Here is a 19,087-nt window from a genome sequence, read left to right as displayed (position 1 = left end):
GTATGAGACGTTAATTGGTTAGTATAGAATGGCTTAAAGGGTTGACGGCGGATAGGCAATGGCAAACATTTAAAGGTCACATGGATGAACTTCAACAATTGTACATCTCTGTCTGGAGTAAAAGTAAAACGGGGAAGGTGGCTCAACCGTGGCTAACAAGGGAAATTAAGGATAGTGTTAAATCCAAGGAAGAGGCATATACATTGGCCAGAAAAAGCAGCAAACCTGAGGACTGGCAGAAATTTAGAATGCAGCAGAGGAGGAAAAAGGGTTTAATTAGAAGGGGGAAAATAGAGTATGAGAGGAAGCTTGCTGGGAACATAAAAACAGACTGCAAAAGCTTCTATAGATATGTGAAGAGGAAAAGATTAGTGAAGACAAACATAGGTCCCTTGCAGTCAGATTCAGGTGAATTTATAATGGGGAACAAAGAAATGGCAGACCAGTTGAATAAATACTTTGATTCTGTATTCACGAAGGAAGACACAAATAATCTTTCGGAAATACTAGAGGACCGAGGGTCTAGTGAGAAGGAGGAACTGAAGGAAATCCTTATTAGGTGGGAAATTGTGTTAGGGAAATTGATGGGATTGAAGGCAGATAAATCCCCGGGGCCTGATAGTCTGCATCCCAGAGTACTTAAGGAAGTGACCCTAGAAATAGTGCATGCATTGGTGATCATTTTCGAACAGTTTATCGACTCTGGATCAGTTCCTATGGACTGGAGGGTAGCTAATGTAACACCACTTTTTAAAAAAGGAGGGAGAGAAAACGGGTAATTATAGATCGGTTAGCCTGACATCAGTAGTGGGGAAAATGTTAGAATCAATTATTAAAGATGAAATAGCAGCGCATTTGGAAAGCAGTGACAGGATCGGTCCAAGTCGGCATGGATTTATGAAAGGGAAGTCATGCTTGACAAATCTTCTAGAATTTTTTGAGGATGTAAGTAGTTGAGTGGACAAGCGAGAACCAGTGGATGTGGTGTATTTGGACTTTCAAAAAATTTTTGACAAGGTCCCACACAAGAGATTGGTGTGCAAAATTAAAGCACATGATATTGGGGGTAATGTACTGACATGGATAGAGAACTGGTTGGCAGACAGGAAACAGAGAGTCGGGATAAAGGGTCATTTTCAGAATGGCAGGGAGTGACTAGTGAAGGGCTCAGTGCTGGGGCCCCAGCTATTTACAATATACATTAATGATTTAGATGAAGAAATTGAAGTAATATCTCCAAGTTTGCAGATGACACTAAGCTGGGTGGCGGTGTGAGCTGTGAGGAGCTTGCTAAGAGGCTGCAGGGTGACTTGGACAGGTTAGGTGAGTGAGCAAATGCATGGCAGTTGCAGTATAATGTGGATAAATGTGAGATTATCTACTTTGGGGGCAAAAACACGAAAGCAGAATATTATCTGAATGGCGGAAGATTAGGAAAAGGGGAGGTGCAACGAGACCTGGGTGTCATGGTACATCAGTCATTGAAAGTTGGCATGCAGGTACAGCAGGCGGTAAAGAAGGCAAATGGTATGTTGGCCTTCATAGCTAAGGGATTTGAGTATAGGAGCAGGGAGGTCTTACTGCAGTTGTACAGGGCCTTGGTGAGGCCTCACCTGGAATATTGTGTTCAGTTTTGGTCTCCTAATCTGAGGAAGGACATTCTTGCTATAGAGGGAGTGCAGCAAAGGTTCACCAGACTGCTTCCAGGGATGACTGGACTGACATATGAGGAGAGACTAGATCAACTGGGCTGTATTCACCGGAGTTTAGAAGGATAAGAGGGGATCTCATAGAAACATGTAAAATTCTTACGGGACTGGACAGGTTAGATGCAGGAAGAATGTTCCCGATGTTGGGGAAGTCCAGAACCAGAGGACACAGTCTAAGGATTAGGGGTAAGCCATTTAGGACTGAGATGAGGAGAAACTTCTTCACTCTGAGAGTTGTTAACCTGTGGAATTCCCTACCACAGAAAGTTGTTGATGCCAGTTCATTGGATATATTCAAGAGGGAGTTAGATATGGCCCTTACAGCTAAAGGGATCAAGGGGTATGAAGAGAAAGCAGGAATGGGGTACTGAAGTGAATGATCAGCCATGATCTTATTGAATGGTGGTGCAGGCTCGAAGGGCCGAATGGCTACTCCTGCACCTATTTTCTATGTTTCTATGTTTCTCAGGGCTGGAAGAATAGCTAGAGCTGCACTCAGGAGAGGGACCATTGACTGACGGGCAGCCCTACAATCTGCTGTCTCTGGCACTGAAATCAATGTTGAATTCTTGTCGGAACCCAAATGTCTCAGCATATAAACAGAAATGGCAAGAACAACCAGTTAGACTACCCTCCCCTGCTCCATCTGCTACTTCCATGTGGAATTTCCCTCTCTTTTTCAGGGAGCCAAGAGCTGCTTCCTTCTATGGCAGTCCCATTGCAAGGGCATGCACTGAGTAACAGAATTGATGCGAAGGGAGATTTCCCCCATGTGATGTATGCAGCTGTGAATATGCTCACAGGTTTGTAGAGCTGTTGAGGGGTTGTTCAACCTGTCTGCCTGCCTCTCTTCCGCGCGTACATCCGCGCCAGGGTGTCCTTGGAGATGGAGCACGCGGTGTCCACCAGTACGCTCGCGGCCTTCCGTGAGAGGTGGGCACCGGAGGGACTGGAGTGCATTATTACCCCCGGCAACCAAATTTTTATTTGATTTTATATGTTTTAAAGTTTAATTTGTTTTAATTGCCGGTTTTAGTGTCCCCCTCCCCTTTTATAGGGGGCACTTGTATATATATATATCTGTGGTATTACTGCCCAAAAAAACCCCCAAAAAAACAAACAAAAATCAGCAAAAATAACAAAAAAAAAGGGCACGTGAAAAATGTTTCGAGTGTCTCCCAGATCGGGGGTCACTTGATTTAAATGTTTAATTTTGCTTCACTAACAGAGTTGTAGAGCTGTTGAGGGGTCATTCAACCTGACTGCCTGCCTCTCTTCCGCGCTTACATCTGAGCCAGGGTGTCCCTGGAGATGGAGCACGCAGTGTCCATCGGTACGCTCGTGTCCTTCCGCGAGAGGTGGGCACCGGAGGGACTGGAATGCATCATCAACCCCCGGCAACCAAATTTTAATTTGATGTTTTGTCTAAAAGTTTAATTTCTTTATTGTGCCGATTTTTAGTGCCTCCCCCCTCCCACCTTTAGCCAGGAGGCACTTGTATAATGTGTGTTTTTACTGCCCTAAAAAAAGCAAAACAAAAAAAGGGGCACTTGAAAAGTTTTTGGAGTGTGCCCCCCCCCCTTTAATCAGGGGGCACTTGATATTTGTTTAACAACAAAATTGTTGTAGAGCTGTTGAGGGGGTCGTTCAGCCCGACTGCCTGCCTCTCTTCCGTGCTTACATCTGAGCCAGGGTGTCCCTGGAGATGGAGCACGCAGTGTCCATCGGTAGGCTCGCGTCCTTCCGCGAGAGGTGGGCGCCGGAGAGGCTGGAGTGCATCATCACCCCCGGCAACCAAATTTTAATTTGAACCACGTGTAAAGTTTAATCTGTTTAAGTTTGTCGGTTTTAGTGCCCCCCACTTTTAGCCAGGGGGCACTTGTATAATTTGTGTTTTTGGACTGTGACCCCCTCCCCCCCCCACCCCCACTTTAATCAGGGGGCACTTGATTACTGTATCTACACAAAATAGTTGTAGAGCTGGTGGAACCACCAAGACGAGGTGGCCGAGTGGTTAAGACGATGGACTGCTAAACAATTGTGCTCTGCATGAGAAGGTTCAAATCCCATCCTCGTCATCATAGAATCAGAAAAAACTATATTTACAGCACGGGAGGAGACCATTTCGGCCCATTGTGTCCGCACTGGCCGAGCAAGAGCAATCAGCCTAATCCCACTTTCCAGCTAAAAATCCATCAGTACATTTGCAGCCTTCCACAAGAGGTAGGGACTGGAGTGCATCATCACCCCTGGGAACAGAATTTCAATTTAATTTGATAAAGTTCCCCATTAATTTGGATTTGTGGTTTCTAGTACCCTTAAAAAAAGGGATACTTGATTTAAACATTCTTACAAAAATAGTTGCAGAGCTGTTGCATTGTGAGTGGCTTAGCCAATCACATGATATTCACAAGACAGAATAAAACCCCAGTCAATTGGGTCTGGGTCATCCACGATGAGGTATGCAGTTGTGAGCATAATGGATGAACTGGTAATATGTAGTGTGATTGTTAAACCTCTGTTAATAAACCAACTAGTTCTTAATAGCAATGTGTTGCTATGAATTCTTAAGCAAGAAGCCATGCAGCAAATGCATTACACCACATAGAGGGTGCGTACAGGGGAATGAGGAGCAAATTGCACCTATAGGGACCAGGCATAGAGGATAGAGAACCTCTGAAAGCTGGCCACTATTGAACCCAAGCTTGTTGGGAGAAAAATGTGTCCTTACCATGCATCATGGCTGTTTCCACAGGCCCAAGATAAAACAGATCGCATAAGTAAAATGATGTAAGAAAATTTCAAAAAGATAGACCCCTATTACCAACACAGAAATCCTCTCAGAATGCCAGTGCATGCTTCAGGAGGAAAGAAGAGCTTTCATGTCCAGGGATCTACATGGCACGATGGAATAACCCCAAACTGTCGTCCTGTCCTTGCACTGGACTGCCTGAGATGAATCCTTTTTGTTATTATAACGAGAGAACTGCCCTTGCATTTCGGATCACTTTGCACGTCTGCCGGTGATGTGCAGGTTTGACTCTATTTTTGGGGGAATTTTTATTCAAACTGCCTTTCACCCTCTCGAAAATTAAAAGGACATTTGCAGATCTATCGTGGATGAGTCACTGCTTAATGAGATTCAGTGACAAGATGGTAACTGTAAAGAGAATTTTTGAACCACTGGATATTGAATAAATTATTTCCCAACAGTACAAATGAATTGCATTAACACAGAGCTGAGCATTTCAGATGCAGTTCAGGGAATGGAAATGAATAACTCCAGCCCACGGGGTAACCGGACAACTTCACTAGACAAGAGGTTTTTTCAACATATACAAGATGTAGCCTGTGAGAGCAGCTGAAGATCTGTTTTCTTACATTTGCTCCCTCTTATCTACTCAGCCTGTTTAATCCCGTTTCCTGAGTGTAAAAGTCGATTCTCCGACAAAAGAACAAGAACTTCAGTGAAGTCGTTTATTCTTCTTGTAGTGATGGCCCGGATTATCATAGTGATGCCATACCCATGGTGTATATCATTATTATGGTACAGGAATTCCAGATAATGATGGCGAGTGACTTACGCCGTTACTTATCCCAACCCATAATTTCCTGGGACATGTTCGCTGCTCTGCCGGGAGTCTCACCGAAAAGTTTATAACTCCGGCCCATCAAAATCAATGGCAGTGGAAATTTTGCTGAATTAATGCTATTTAGATTGCTGCTAACAGTTAGAACTGTTATTAAATGGCGCTTGGGGACTCCGAGTCAATAAAATGATCAGTCGGCAGATTGCCTGTAACTTAAAAGTTCAACGTTGTCACGACCTTAAAGGAATCTCTGAGGATAACATGTTTACTGACTTGGTCTAGGAACGTTATTGAAATCCTTCAATTGTTTTGACAGCCAGACATGTTCGAGCTGGAGCACAAGAGTAGTGCCAGTACCGACACAGGTGTCTTCCCTAATATTCCAATCACCCTGCCTCCGGGATTTGGGACAGAGTGAAGTTAGAACAAGCATGTGGGAGACATCCCGCCCTGCCACACTTTCAGCAGCAGAGTGGGGCTTCTGGAAAGTTTTGACCCCACTCTTTGTTTGCTCTAAGGTTTTCAATTATTAAGATAAGCTTGGGCTGGCTTTTCAGCTTTTCGGATTTCAGGGCGCTAGGCCGGGCCCTGAGGTGGGCCGGTCCTGATACTGCCTGGAAAAAGTTTACGCCTCAGTCAGCAAAATTGGACAGCTGCACCCTGAGCGCTCAGGGAGACATCACACACCTCTCTTAGGGTCCGAGACCGGCTGTGCATGTGAAAATCCCGAGCTAATCAACCGGCCTGGGAGCACTCCAAGAGAGGTCTGGGGAGAAAAATAAAACTGAAAAAAAAACAACAAAAACAGTCCTAATGCACAACCCACACCACCACAACACAAATCACAAAAAAAAAGAAAAGATAAAATAATCACACTTACCCGAGGTCGGCATTACTTACCTCACTGCAGCCGCTATAGCATGGAACGCCTGCTTTTACAGACGTTACCACCATGGCGCGTTGCGGGGTGCTACAGGTCGGGCAGGAGTCAAAAATCGAGCTGGTGTCGCAACCAGGGGTGTTGCACGTCGTCTCGCCTCTTCCAGGCGGTAATTCACCGTGCCCCGCCAAAACCGGTCCTGAAAACCCCGGCGGGGTGCTGGAAGCTGGCCCGTCCACCCAGAAGAGCTCGCCCCTGCCATCGCCGCCCCTCCGGGGTGAAAACAGAGGCAAACAGCAGGGGAACAGCTAGCCCACGATGTCCACCCCGGAAATCAGACCATCAAAATTGAACAGGTGGTCACCCAAACACTAACTGCAGTTAAGAGGATGGGCAGTTATCAGATGCACACCAAAGACAATCTAGCTCACCACCAGGCGATACGTGAGACAAGCCTGGTCAAGTCCATCCCTTCAGCTTTTCCTCCTCTTCAGTGGAGAGGGGTCTGACCAACATGCAGTGTTAAATAAGGCAGAGATCATGATCTGAGTGGTCACTGAGGGAAATCCATATCCTATCACTATGTGCCATTGCACATTAAAGCCCCAATGTCCAATAGCAACACAAGCAATATTTCAGTTCAGGAACTATTTGTTCATTGGCTTGCTAATAAACATCGCTCTTTAATGATGCTAATACTATTTCTATTAACATTACATAAGATTCTACAGCACAGGAACAGGCCATTCAGCCCAAATGGTCGATACCAGTGTTTATCCCCCACATAAGACTCCTCCCACCCTACTTCAACCAACTCTCTCTTTCTATTCATTTCTCCCACCTGTACTTATCGAGCTTCACCTGAAATGCATAAAAAGTGTCACCATCCACATCAAGGCACAGGCCGACCTCTCATTTTATTCTCAACACTAAGATCTCAATTTGAGCAAGAACATGAAATGCAATAGGTTTTGCTGAAGGCATGGACGGTCCAGCCAAGATATGTGTTTAATTGTAGATGGAACAGGGTGACAGATTATCAATACTGATATGTCTGTTACTCTTGGAAGAGGCTCTATGGTCAATGACTTTTGGTGTGCCTTTTAATGTTCTGCACTCGAAAGAGATCAGGGTTGAACAAATATGATCACTGCTTTAACTATAATGTCTTGCTGCAGTTCTTGCAGAATTTGAAGATTGACCTGGACACACACTTCATCCAACAACAGGAAGAGAAACATAGAAACATAGAAATATAGAAAATAGGTGCAGGAGTAGGCCATTCGGCCCTTCGAGCCTGCACCGCCATTTAATGAGTTCATGGCTGAACATGCAACTTCAGTACCCCATTCCTGCTTTCTCGCCATACCCCTTGATGCCCCTAGTAGTAAGGACTACATCTAGCTCCTTTTTGAATATATTTAGTGAATTGGCCTCAACAACTTTCCGTGACAGAGAATTCCAGAGGTTCACCACTCTCTGGGTGAAGAAGTTTCTCCTCATCTCGGTCCTAAATCCTTAGACTGTGACCCCTGGTTATGGACTTCCCCAACATTGCGAACATTCTTCCTGCATCTAACTTGTCTAAATCCGTCAGAATTTTAAAAGTTTCTATGAGATCCCCTCTCATTCTTCTGAACTCCAGTGAATACAAGCCCAGTTGATCCAGTCTTTCTTGATATGTCAGTCCCGCCATTCCGGGAATCAGTCTGGTGAACCTTTGCTGCACTCGCTCAATAGCAAGAATGTCCTTCCTCAAGTTAGGAGACCAAGACTGTACACAATACTCCAGATGTGGCCTCATCAAGGCCCTGTACAACTGTAGTAACACCTCCCTGCCCCTGTACTCAAATCATCTCGCTATGAAGGCCAACATGCCATTTGCTTTCCTAACCGCCTGCTGTACCTGCATGCCAACCTTCAATGACTGATGTACCATGACACCCAGGTCTCGTTGCACCTCCACTTTTCCTAATTTGTCACCATTCAGATAATAGTCTGTCTCTCTGTTTTTACCACCAAGGTGGATAATCTCACATTTATCCACATTATACTTCATCTGCCATGCATTTGCCCACTCACCTAACCTATCCAAGTCACTCTGCAGTCTCATAGCATCCTCCTCGCAGCTCACACTGCCACCCAACTTCGTGTCATCCGCAAATTTGGAGATACTACATTTAATCCCCTCGTCTAAATCATTAATATACAATGTAAACAGCTGGGGCCCCAGCACAGAACCTTGTGGTACAACCTGTCCTCAACGCACAGCAAAAATGCCCATGAATATTTGCATTCAGGAACTTACAGAATCATAGAAGTTTACGGCACAAAAGGAGGCCATTTGGCCCATTGTGACTATGCCGACCGAAAAAGAGCTATCCAGCCGAATCCCACTTTCCAGCTCTTGGTCCGTAGCCCTGTAGGTCACGGCACTTCAAGTGCACATCCAAATACTTTTTAAATGTAATGAGGGTTTGAGTTCCAGATCCCCTCTGGGTGAAAAAATCTCAATTCCCCTCGAATCCTTCTATCTATTCCCGCTGATTACTAACCGCTCTGCGAAGGGAAATAGGTCCTTCCTAGCTGCTCCATCTAGGCCCCTCATAATTTTATACAACTCAATTAAATCTCCCTTCAGCCTCATCTGTTCCAAAGTAGGTGCAGGCTGAAGAGCTAATTGTGTACAGATATGATATATTATAGAAATCACATAAAGGAATGTTGTGCAGTGAGTGTTCTCCATGACCTCATAGTCCTGATGAAGATCTTCAAGTTTCAGTTGTCTTTTAGACTTACTGCCAACACCACAGCTCAAACTTTTGGTCGTGCTTTTGTATCAACATTTAGCATTGTAAATTTATCTGTCAGCATTTCAATTTCAATGTTTCCATGTCAGATATCACAAGGTTGTTGTTGTGGCAGCTCGGTGTTTTGTGGAGCGAGCTTGTAAAATTTCTCTCCCAACACCACTGCCTTCTCATGTATTATAACAATGACGCCAATCTGTTCAGGAAATGACCGTCGGCAATGCCAGGGGAATTTTATAGAATCATAGAATGGTTACAGCACAGGAGGCTGCCATTCGTCCCGTCGAGCCTGTGCCGGCTCTCTGCAAAGAGCACTTCAGCCAGTCCCACTCCCCCGCCCTTTCCCCCGCAGCCCTGTATTTTTTTTTCCTTCAGGTACTTATCCAATTCCCTTTTGAAAGCCACAATTGAGTCTGCCTCCACGACCTTTTCAGGCAGTGCATTCCTAATCCCAACCACTCGCTGCTTAAAAACGTTTTTTCTTGTGTTGCCTTTGGTTCTTCTGCCAATCACCTTAAATCTGTGTCCCCTGGTTCTCGACTCTTCCACCAATGGGAACAGTTTCTATCTACTCTGTCGAGACCCCTCATTATTTTGAAAACTTCGATCAAATCTCCTCTCAATCTTCTCTGCTCGTCTTTAAGAAAGGTCTCCGATTTTTGGTTCAGACATGTGAAGCATATATCCTTTCATTAACCCCCGCACCCCCCACCCCCCGCCCTGAGAGCCTCTCACCTTGCAGCATGGCAGATGTAGTGTAGTAGTTAAAAGGAACATTCTTCACCATGTGTTCGTCAGGGTCCAGCGATCCAAGTTTCTCGCCCACCAGCACGGATTTCCCTGTCCCAGCATTCCCCACAAGCATTACAGGCCTGCGTCTATCCAACAGCCTTTCCATGAAGTATCGGATACGAATAGTTTCTACGGTGTGCACCAAACATGCCTTTAAAAAAAACACATCATGCCCACATCAGCAAGGAGAAAACCACAATCTTTCAGCGCTTCTCTGAAATGTAAGCTGGATTTACCACAACATGCCTGCAGGGTGAAATTTACCACTTTCAAAGTATTCACAGAATATATCATGGAGAAAGATCCATCCGTAACATAGGGTCCTGAAAACACAACACAGGGATTGAGCTGCCTGTTGCCAAGTGACAGCAGATCACATTCTCATTAAATTAGATGGGAAATGGCAAGTAGATTTAAAAAGGTAGACACAGCCTAAGAAGCCATGTTTCTGGCATCCATATGACATCAGAAATCAGATGAACAAGGCTCATGTCAGCTCTGAGGAGCGTTACTGCCTTGAAAATATTCCGAGTATTTGCTCTGATTATATAAAAATAAAAAGTACCGGATGAGGAAATGGGGCTGAGCAGTGAGTTTCTGGTGGGAAGCATTTCCCACCTGTGCCTCTGATAAAATGACGTGTGAATCTTTCTCAGGCATGTTATAACATTGTCAGATTGTCTGCCGTGAACATACGAACATCACAAAAACTCGACAGACAGGAGAAACCTACTGGTCTACCCAGCCTGTCCCAAATAGTTGAGATACCTTGTGCTTCAAAATCAGACACACCCCACCCCAACCAAAGCGATGTCATCTCCCAGCAGAGGTGAAAAAAAACCCTGGACAAAATTTGGAAAATTTCTCTTCGACTCCCTTAGGCGATAGAATCCAGTTCATGTGATTTTTTTTTGCATGCTGGCGATACGAGCTTCCGACCAGCAGAATGAGACCTGTACTTCAACAGCCGAGTTACTTCCTTTACTCCCAGGAACAGCTGTTGCTCATGCAAGGGTTGTTTTTGTTAAGTATTTTATCCAATTTCTTTCTCCAGCCCTCTCTGCACCACGTTTTGCATTACGGCCCATTTGGCAATTGGACAGCCTGTTGCCGGACCGTCAGTGCCGCTAAACGATGAACAAGAAGTCTCCATTCGTTGGAGAGCGCACGGAGTCCATTTTGAAACTGTCCAGCAGCGAGGCACAAACAGTGAATGCACAATGAACAAAATTACAAGCACAACTCACGTTGTACCAATGTACAATACAGCACCTCAGTATTCCAATGCACTGTGCCACCCTGACTATATCATCTGGCTCTAATTCACAAAGATCCACATTAACAAATGTGTCAGAACAGATTGCAAAATAAACTTCCAATTCCATATTAGCATCGAAGTGAGAAATCGATGCAAACAGCACATTATGCACTTTTCAAATTCAGAAGTAATACGCCGACAACGAGTTACGTACCTGTAGAGGCATGTCGGGGTCAAGATCAAATTTAGGAATAAGTTTGGACCAGGGCTCAAACTTCTTTGTCTCCGGGTCGATGTAATAGTCAAAAACGGTACCTTGTGATGGGAATTTGATGGTCTTGAACTCAGATGCCCACCACTTGCTGAATTCCACTCTGTAGTCAACAAGCTGACAGGAAACAGAATTAAAAATTAGTTCAAGAATGCGATCCTTGGGCTCACAATACAGGAATTTATTGAACAGGAGTAGGCCACCAGCCCCTCAAGCATGTTCTGCCATTTAATCATAATCATGGCTGAGCTGTACCTCAGCTTAATTTGCTCGCCTTGGATCCATATCCCTTGTTATCCTTCCCAAACAAAAATCTATCAATCCGAGCCTTGAACGTTTCAATTGACCCCCAGCATCCATAGCTTTTTGGGGGAAAGAATTCCAGATTTCAACTATCCTATGCGGGAAAAAGTGATTCCTGATTTCACTCCTATATGGCCTAGCTTTCAATTTCAGATTGTGCCCCCTTGTTCTGGATTCTCCCACCAGAGGAAATAGCTCCTCTGTATCTACTCTATCAAATCCTACTGTCAGTTTGAACACCTCAATTAGAACACAAGCCATGTTTATACAGCCTGTCTTCATTAGCCTTTTAAGCAGCAGTATCAAAGCAAATACTACCTCCCCGAGGTGTGACGCCCAGAACTGAAGGCAGTGCTCCAGATGGAGCCTAACCAAAGCTCTGTACCACCGAAGCATTACTTCCTCCCTTTCTCTTCCAGTCCCCTTGAGACAAAGTCAAACATTTCATTAACCTCTTTGATGACTTTTTGTACCTGCCCGCTAGCTTTTAGTGATTTGTGCATATGGACTCCCAAATCTCTTTGCTTCTCCACACTTCCTAGTTCCTCACTAATATGTCGTTACTATACCGTATAAATGCACACGAGGCCCATACTTGAGAAAAGATCACTCTGTGACCAGTTACCTTTATTACCAAGACCTCAAGACGCAGACCCTCCCCGAGCTTCCCCTTTTATACCGGAAAGTCCAGGTTAGGAGTGTCTCCCACAAGTTTGCCACCTGTGGTCAGTGTTCTCAAGGTATACAACTTAGGTCAGCTTATAAATGGGTTACAATGACAGTTGAATACATGACATCACCTCCCCCCCAAAGTCTTATTGGGATCACAGGTTAAGTCTCTCTGGTTGTCTACGCTCCCTTGTAGAGTGCCTGAGTTGGGGCTCCGGTTGTTGGGCGCTGGCCTGAGTATCTGCTGTTTGCGGTGCCTCAGGCCTGTCCGGACTGCCCACAGTGACTAGGCTCTCCTCCACTTGGTTCCGGTGTTCGGTCACCTGTGGTGGAGTAAACTCTACGTCGTGTTCTTCCTCTGTTTCTTCTATGGTGTTGCTGAACCTCCTTTTATTTTGATCCACGTGTTTGCGACAGATTTGTCCATTGGTAAGTTTAACTACCAAAACCCTATTCCCCTCTTTGGCAACCACAGTGCCTGTAAGCCATTTGGGCTCTGCAGCGTAATTAAGGACAAAAACAGGGTCATTGACATCAATACAACGCGCCCTCGCATTCCTGTCATGGTAGTCACATTGTGACTGACGCCTGTTCTCAACAATTTCTTTCATAGTGTGTATAAGGGATAACCTGGTTTTGAGTGTCTTTTTCATTAGCAGCTCTGCGGGTGGAACCCCTGTGAGCGAGTGTGGTCGGGATCTATTGGCCAACAGGAGGCATGATAAGCGGCTTTGTAGGGAACCCCCTTGGATTCTGAGCATCCCCTGTTTGATTATCTGCACTGCTCGTTCTGCCTGGCAGTTTGAGGCCGGCTTGAACGGTGCCATTCTGACATGGTTGATTCCATTGCCTGCCATGAAGTCCTGGAATTGAGTGTTTGTGAAGCACAGGCCATTGTCGCCTACCAAGACATCCGGTAGACCATGGGCGGTGAACATTGCCCATAGACTTTATACCGTGGCAGACGATGTGCTTGAATTTAAAATGGCACACTGAATCCATTTGGAGTCGGCGTCTTCTTCAACCAAAAATATTTTTTCCCATGAAAGGACCTGCATAGTCCACATGGATGCGTGACCATGGCTTGGCAGGCCAGGACCAGGGGCTAAGGGGGGCTTCCCTGGGTGCGTTGCCCAGCTGAGCACACGTGTTGCACCTGTGAACACAAAGTTCCAAGTCTGCGTCTATCCCTGGCCACCAAACGTGTGACCTGGCAATTGCCTTCATCATGACAATGCCCGGGTGCTCATTGTGAAGTTCTCTGATAAACACCTCTCTGCCCATCTGGGGCATGACTACTCGGTTTCCCCACAGTAGGCAATCGGCCTGAATTGAGAGTTCATCCTTGCACCTGTGAAACGGTTTAAACTCCTCAGGGCATGCCCCGTACGTGGCTGGCCAGTCCCCATTCAGGACACATTTCTCAACTAAATACAGTAGCGGGTCTTTATTTGTCCAGACTTTAATCCGACGGGCTGTCACAGGTGAGTCTTCACTTTTGAAAGCTTCAACAGCCATGACGATCTCAGCATCATACTCAGCTGCCCCCTCAGTGGTGGCTAGTGGTAGCCTGCTGAGTGCATCGGCACAGTTTTCAGTGCCCGGTCTGGACTGAATTGTGTAGTCATAGGCGGCTAATGTAAGTGCCCACCTCTGTATGCGGGCCGATGCATTCGCATTCATGGCCTTGTTGTCGGCCAAAAGGGACGTTAGGGGTTTGTGATCTGTCTCCAGCTCAAATTTCCTGCCAAACAGGTACTGGTGCATTTTTTTTACTGCATAGACACATACTAGCGCTTCCATTTCTCCCATCCCGTAGCCCCTTTCTGCCCGGGACAGACTTCTGAGGCGTAAGCTACTGGCTGTCACTGACCCTTGGAATTCACATGTTGCAACACACACCCGACCCCATAGGACGACGCATCACACGTTAAAACTAGTTTCTTACACGGGTCATATAAAGTTAACAGTTTGTTGGAGCATAACAAATTGTGTAGTCTATCAAAAGTCCTTTCCTGGCTGTCCCCCCAGACCCAATCGCGACCTTTGTGTAGGAGCACGTGTAGCGACTCTTAACAGCGTGCTCAATTTGGGAAGAAAGTTGCCAAAATAGTTCAGGAGCCCGAGGAACGAACGCAGCTCCGTCGTGTTATGGGGTCTGGGTGCTCTCTGGATCGCTTCCGTTATGGACGCAGTAGATCTGATCCCATCTGCTGCTACCCTCCTCCCCAGGAATTCTACCTCTGGAGCTAAGAAGACGCACTTCGTTTTTTTCAGTCGCAGCCCTATCCTGTCCAGTCTGCGTAGCACCTCCTCCAGGTTGTGGAGGTGTTCTCCAGTATCGTAACCCGTGATGAGGATGTCGTCTTGAAAAACCAGCGTCCTTGGAATCGACTTGAGGAGGCTTTCCATATTTTGCTGAAAGATCGCAGCGGCCGAACGAATCCCGAACGGACATCTGTTGTACTCAAACAACCCCTTGTGTGTCGTGATAGTGGTCAGCTTCTTCGACTCACTCACCAGCTCCTGGGTCATGTAAGCTGAGGTCAGGTCCAATTTTGAAAAAAGTTTGCCACCGGATAGCATCGCAAAGAGATCCTCCGCTCTCGGTAGCGGGTACTGGTCTTGGAGTGACACCCGATTGATGGTGGCCCTGTAATTGCCACATATCCAGACCGACCCATCCGCCTTGAGCACCGGCACGATCGGGCTCGCCCAGTCACTGAATTTGACTGGTGAGATGATGCCTTCCCTCAGCAGGCGGTCCAATTCGCATTCTATCTTTTCCCGCATCATGTACGGCACCACTCTGGTCTTGTGTCCGGGTTTATGTGAATCACTATCTTGGTCCCCATGAAAGTGCCGATGCCGGGTTGCAATAATGAGTCAAATTTGTCCAGGACCTGTGAGCATGATACTCGCTCCACAGAAGAAATTGTATTGACATCGCCCCATTTCCAGTTCATGACAGCAAGCCAACTCCTCCCCAGTAGTGCAGGACCATCCCCCGGAACAATCCAGAGTGGCAACCTGTTCTCCAAATCTTTGTGGGTCACGACTACTGTGGCGCTGCCGAGCACCGGAATGATCTCCTTTGTATATGTCTGTAGCAGTGCATCAATCGGCAATAATTTTGGCCTCCTGGCCTTGGACACCCACAACTTTTCGAACTGTTTGATACTCATCAGGGACTGGCTGGCCCCCGTGTCTAGCTGCATTAATACTGGGATGCCATTGAGGAGCACTTTCATCATTTTCGGTGGTGTCCTGGTGTATGAACTGTATATGTGGTCCACATGAACTCGCTGAACTTCAGCTTCCAGCGATTTCCCCCAGTATTCATTTGGACTCGTAGGGCTTACATCGGGCCCGTCCTCCTCGTACATCAACCTGGCTGCAGGCTTCTTGCACATATGCGCCAAGTGACCGCTGACGTTGCAGTTTCTGCAGGTATATTGCTGATACCTGCAAGCTCTGGCTGGGTGTTTGCCTGCAAACCTCCAGCATGAGCTGGAGGCCCTGTTGTTGGAAACAAAAGGTCCATTACCAGTCGATCATCTCTGACTGTCTCTGTACTGTCCTTAAGCACACCATTAACAGGTGTTGATGGCCCCATTACTGGCCGCATTGTCCATTGTGATGGCATGAATCGCCATTCTGCTAGCCATTGTCTCTGTTGAATTCCCCCTTTGGGTTCGACTGCATGCTGGGGCATGTCCGATTGCCCTTGTCTGCCAAGAGAACTGTGTGCTGCGTTAACAATGATGACTCCCTGGTCGTTTGCCGCATTTGAGCCAAGATTGTTGCCATAAATCATTCCGGTCTCTTCCTCCCCGAGATAATTGCCTTGGCTATCATGGCCCTCGCTTCCAAGGTCAAGTCTTTGGTCTCAATCAGTTTCCTGAAAACCCCAGCGTGCCCGATGCCCTCAATAAAAAAGTCTCGCAGCATCTCTGCTCTGCATGCATCTGGGAACTTACATAGGCTCGCCAGTCGCCGGAGATCTGCCACGAAGTCTGGAATGTTTTGCCCTTCTCACCGCCGGTGCGTGTAAAACCGGTGTCTCGCCATGTGCATGCTGCTCGCTGGTTTAAGGTGTTCCTGATCAACTTACTGAGCTCTTCGAACGTCTTGTCCGCCGGCTTCACTGGCGCTAGAAGGTCCTTCATCAGGGACTAAGTTCTGGATCCACAAACCATCAGGAGATGAGCCCTGCATTTGTCGGCCGAATCCTGTCCCAACCATTCCTTAGTGACAAAACTTTGCTGTAGTCTCTCAATAAAGTCGCCCCAATCATCACCAACACAGTACCTCTCTTCTGTGCTGCTAGTGGCCATGTTCGCGTGGTTTATATCCCAGTTTCTCGTCGCCAATAATATGTCCTTACTATACAGTATAAATGCACACGAGGCTCAGACTTGAGAGAAGATCACTCTGTGACCAGTTACCTTTATTACCAAGACCTCAAGAGGCAGACGGTTGGTGGAGCTTCCCCTTTTATACCAGAAAGTCCAGGTTAGGAGTGTCTCCCACAAGTTCGCCCCCTGTGGTCAGTGTTCTCAAGGTATACAACTTAGGTCAGCTTATACATGGGTTGCAATGACAGTTGAATACATGACACTCACCATTAAGTAAATATTCTGATTTGGCTTCCTTGGATCAAAAGTGGATGATTTCACATTTCCCCATGTTGAATTTCATTTTCCACAATTTTTCCCACTCACTTAATTCATCTATGTCCCTTTGTAACTTTCTGCTCTCATCTGCACAACTTACCGTGCCTCATAACTTCGTGTCAGCTGCAAATTTGGAAATACAACTCCATTTGTTTGTCCAAGTCATTGCTGTATATGGTGAAAAGCTGAGGCTCTAGTACAGATCCCTGGGGAACATTACTTGTCACATCCTGCCAATCAGAGTACATTCTCTGTTTCCCTACTCTCCGTCTCCTACTTCCCAACCAATTTCCAATGACAACCTTTGCTTTCCTCCACTGTCTTTTGCAGCTGCACCCATTTTCAGAACCATGATTTACTCCAGACAGTACCACTTGCAGGTGAGCACACAGTATATCCACCGAGGCAACTTTAAATCACTCATCAAAACTATATAAAAGATCACGAGAAGGCAAACAAGTAAATTACCTGGCCAAGGGGTTCACATAAAGCAGTTCACATTTTTTAATTTAACCCAGAGATTATAATATGGCCTTAAAAGCCCCGTGAAAGGGTGTGAGTTTTCTGCACAGTTTTTGCTCTTTGCTGCAACATTGCTCAGTTTTATTAGTGCTTTATTATTCCTTGAAGGTACAAAATGATGCAGAGCTGGAGGTAGATTGATTTTACAAAACAGGAAACAAAAGGTTATTGGATTTGTAGTGTGGAGCCTGAAGTTAGATTGGACTTATTACGTATAACCCATAGTATTACCAACCGAATCTTCACAGTCACTGAGAATAAATATTTGGGGGAAGGATAGCAAGAGCACGGTCTTATCATCTCAACACTTCTTTGCTGTTGTTTAATCTGCGGCAACCAGATTTAATACAGCCACAGCTAGAATGCCATCACAAGATGCAGTGCTGTCAGTACTTTGTGTTCATAGAGTAAGGACATGATAATATGGCCAGGCTCATTATTAAAATACATATCCACATTAGAAGGAACTCCAACTGACTCAAAATTGAGCCAAATTGAATTGGAATAATTTGGATGATTTGGGAAAAACCTCCTGCAGTCCGTATCAAGAGACTTCAATGTCTGTGTGGTGCCTGTGCCATTAATGAAATGTTACTCTGCCCATGCAGTGGGTCAACTTGTGAGGCTTTTGCACCCCCGTTCATAAGCTCACCATCATAGTGTTATTATTGCTGCCCCAGAATCTGTATACCCAAGTCTCGTACTTTAGGAAAAGAAAAGAGGGAAGTGGACTGACTTATAACACTCCTGTGAAGTGCCTTGGGACATTTTACTATGTTAAAGATGCTATATAAATACAAGTTGTTGTTGTTGTTGACTGGCACGAGGAGACGGTGTCACTGAAAGTGTCCGCTGGAACATTCAGCATCCTCAGTAGCTGTAAGACCACGGTAGGCACTTGGCACGAGTGGATGGAGGTGAAGAGAGAAAGGCTGACGTGTGATGCAATCCAAGTTCTGCCGTTCAGTAACAGGATGGAGATTCAGACCTGCAATTCCCCATGGGGAGGGTGCCTGAGCTCAGCCTTGCCCTGTGGGGCAACACGGTAAATCAGAAGCTGTTGAAGCAACATTAAAAATGACCCCAAAGCAGCTCTTCTGGTCATCATCTTAACCGGAGGCAATGGGGGCAAGTTTCGGGCCTCCTTCAGAACGGCGCACCTCTGAGAGCCACACCTGTTTCGTGGAATAAAAAGTGCGCCTAATGCCTACCTCGGCATTCTGCACTCCGAATCGGGCCCGTTCCAGCTCGGCGTGGCGTACAAGCATCTGCGGGGGGGGGCGGGTCCAAAGCGTGACGCCAAAGATCTGCCGGCAGGGGGAGGGGCTACCTCACAGCAGCAGATTTCATGCCGGCAGCCTTGCGCATGCGCGCTGGAGTGTGCGCGCATGCACAGTGTGATACAAACATTGGCACTCGGCCATTTTTAAAGGTAAATGAGGAAAAGTGCTGTTTTGTTTTGTGGAGCTGTGGAATTTGCTGATTTTTTGTGCCTGAAGGAGTGCTTTTAGCAGCACTGTTGAAGAAATCACCTGCTGAAATCAGAGAGTGCTGCTTGTTGCTGCTAAACTTCCAGAACAAGTGCTGCATAGGTGCATGCAAAATAA

The 19,087-nt window shown here is 46.2% G+C and overlaps 1 protein-coding gene across 1 annotated transcript in view; it reads right to left on the bottom strand.

Moving 5' to 3' along the window:
- Positions 1-19,087, bottom strand: part of LOC139226208 (dynein axonemal heavy chain 9-like) — a 373,005-nt gene that overhangs the window by 91,863 nt on the left and 262,055 nt on the right. The window contains exons 37-38 of the mRNA XM_070856837.1: positions 11,254-11,427; positions 9,725-9,932 (exon numbers count right to left, since the gene is read on the bottom strand). Coding sequence (XP_070712938.1) covers positions 9,725-9,932; positions 11,254-11,427 — 382 coding nt within the window. The remainder of the gene's footprint in view (positions 1-9,724; positions 9,933-11,253; positions 11,428-19,087) is intronic.

The sequence above is a fragment of the Pristiophorus japonicus genome, chromosome 16 (genome assembly GCF_044704955.1).
Source record: "Pristiophorus japonicus isolate sPriJap1 chromosome 16, sPriJap1.hap1, whole genome shotgun sequence".
Classification (NCBI taxonomy): Eukaryota; Metazoa; Chordata; class Chondrichthyes; family Pristiophoridae; genus Pristiophorus; species Pristiophorus japonicus.
Note: the sequence above shows the minus strand (reverse complement) of the source record. Positions and strands in the feature narration are given on the sequence as shown.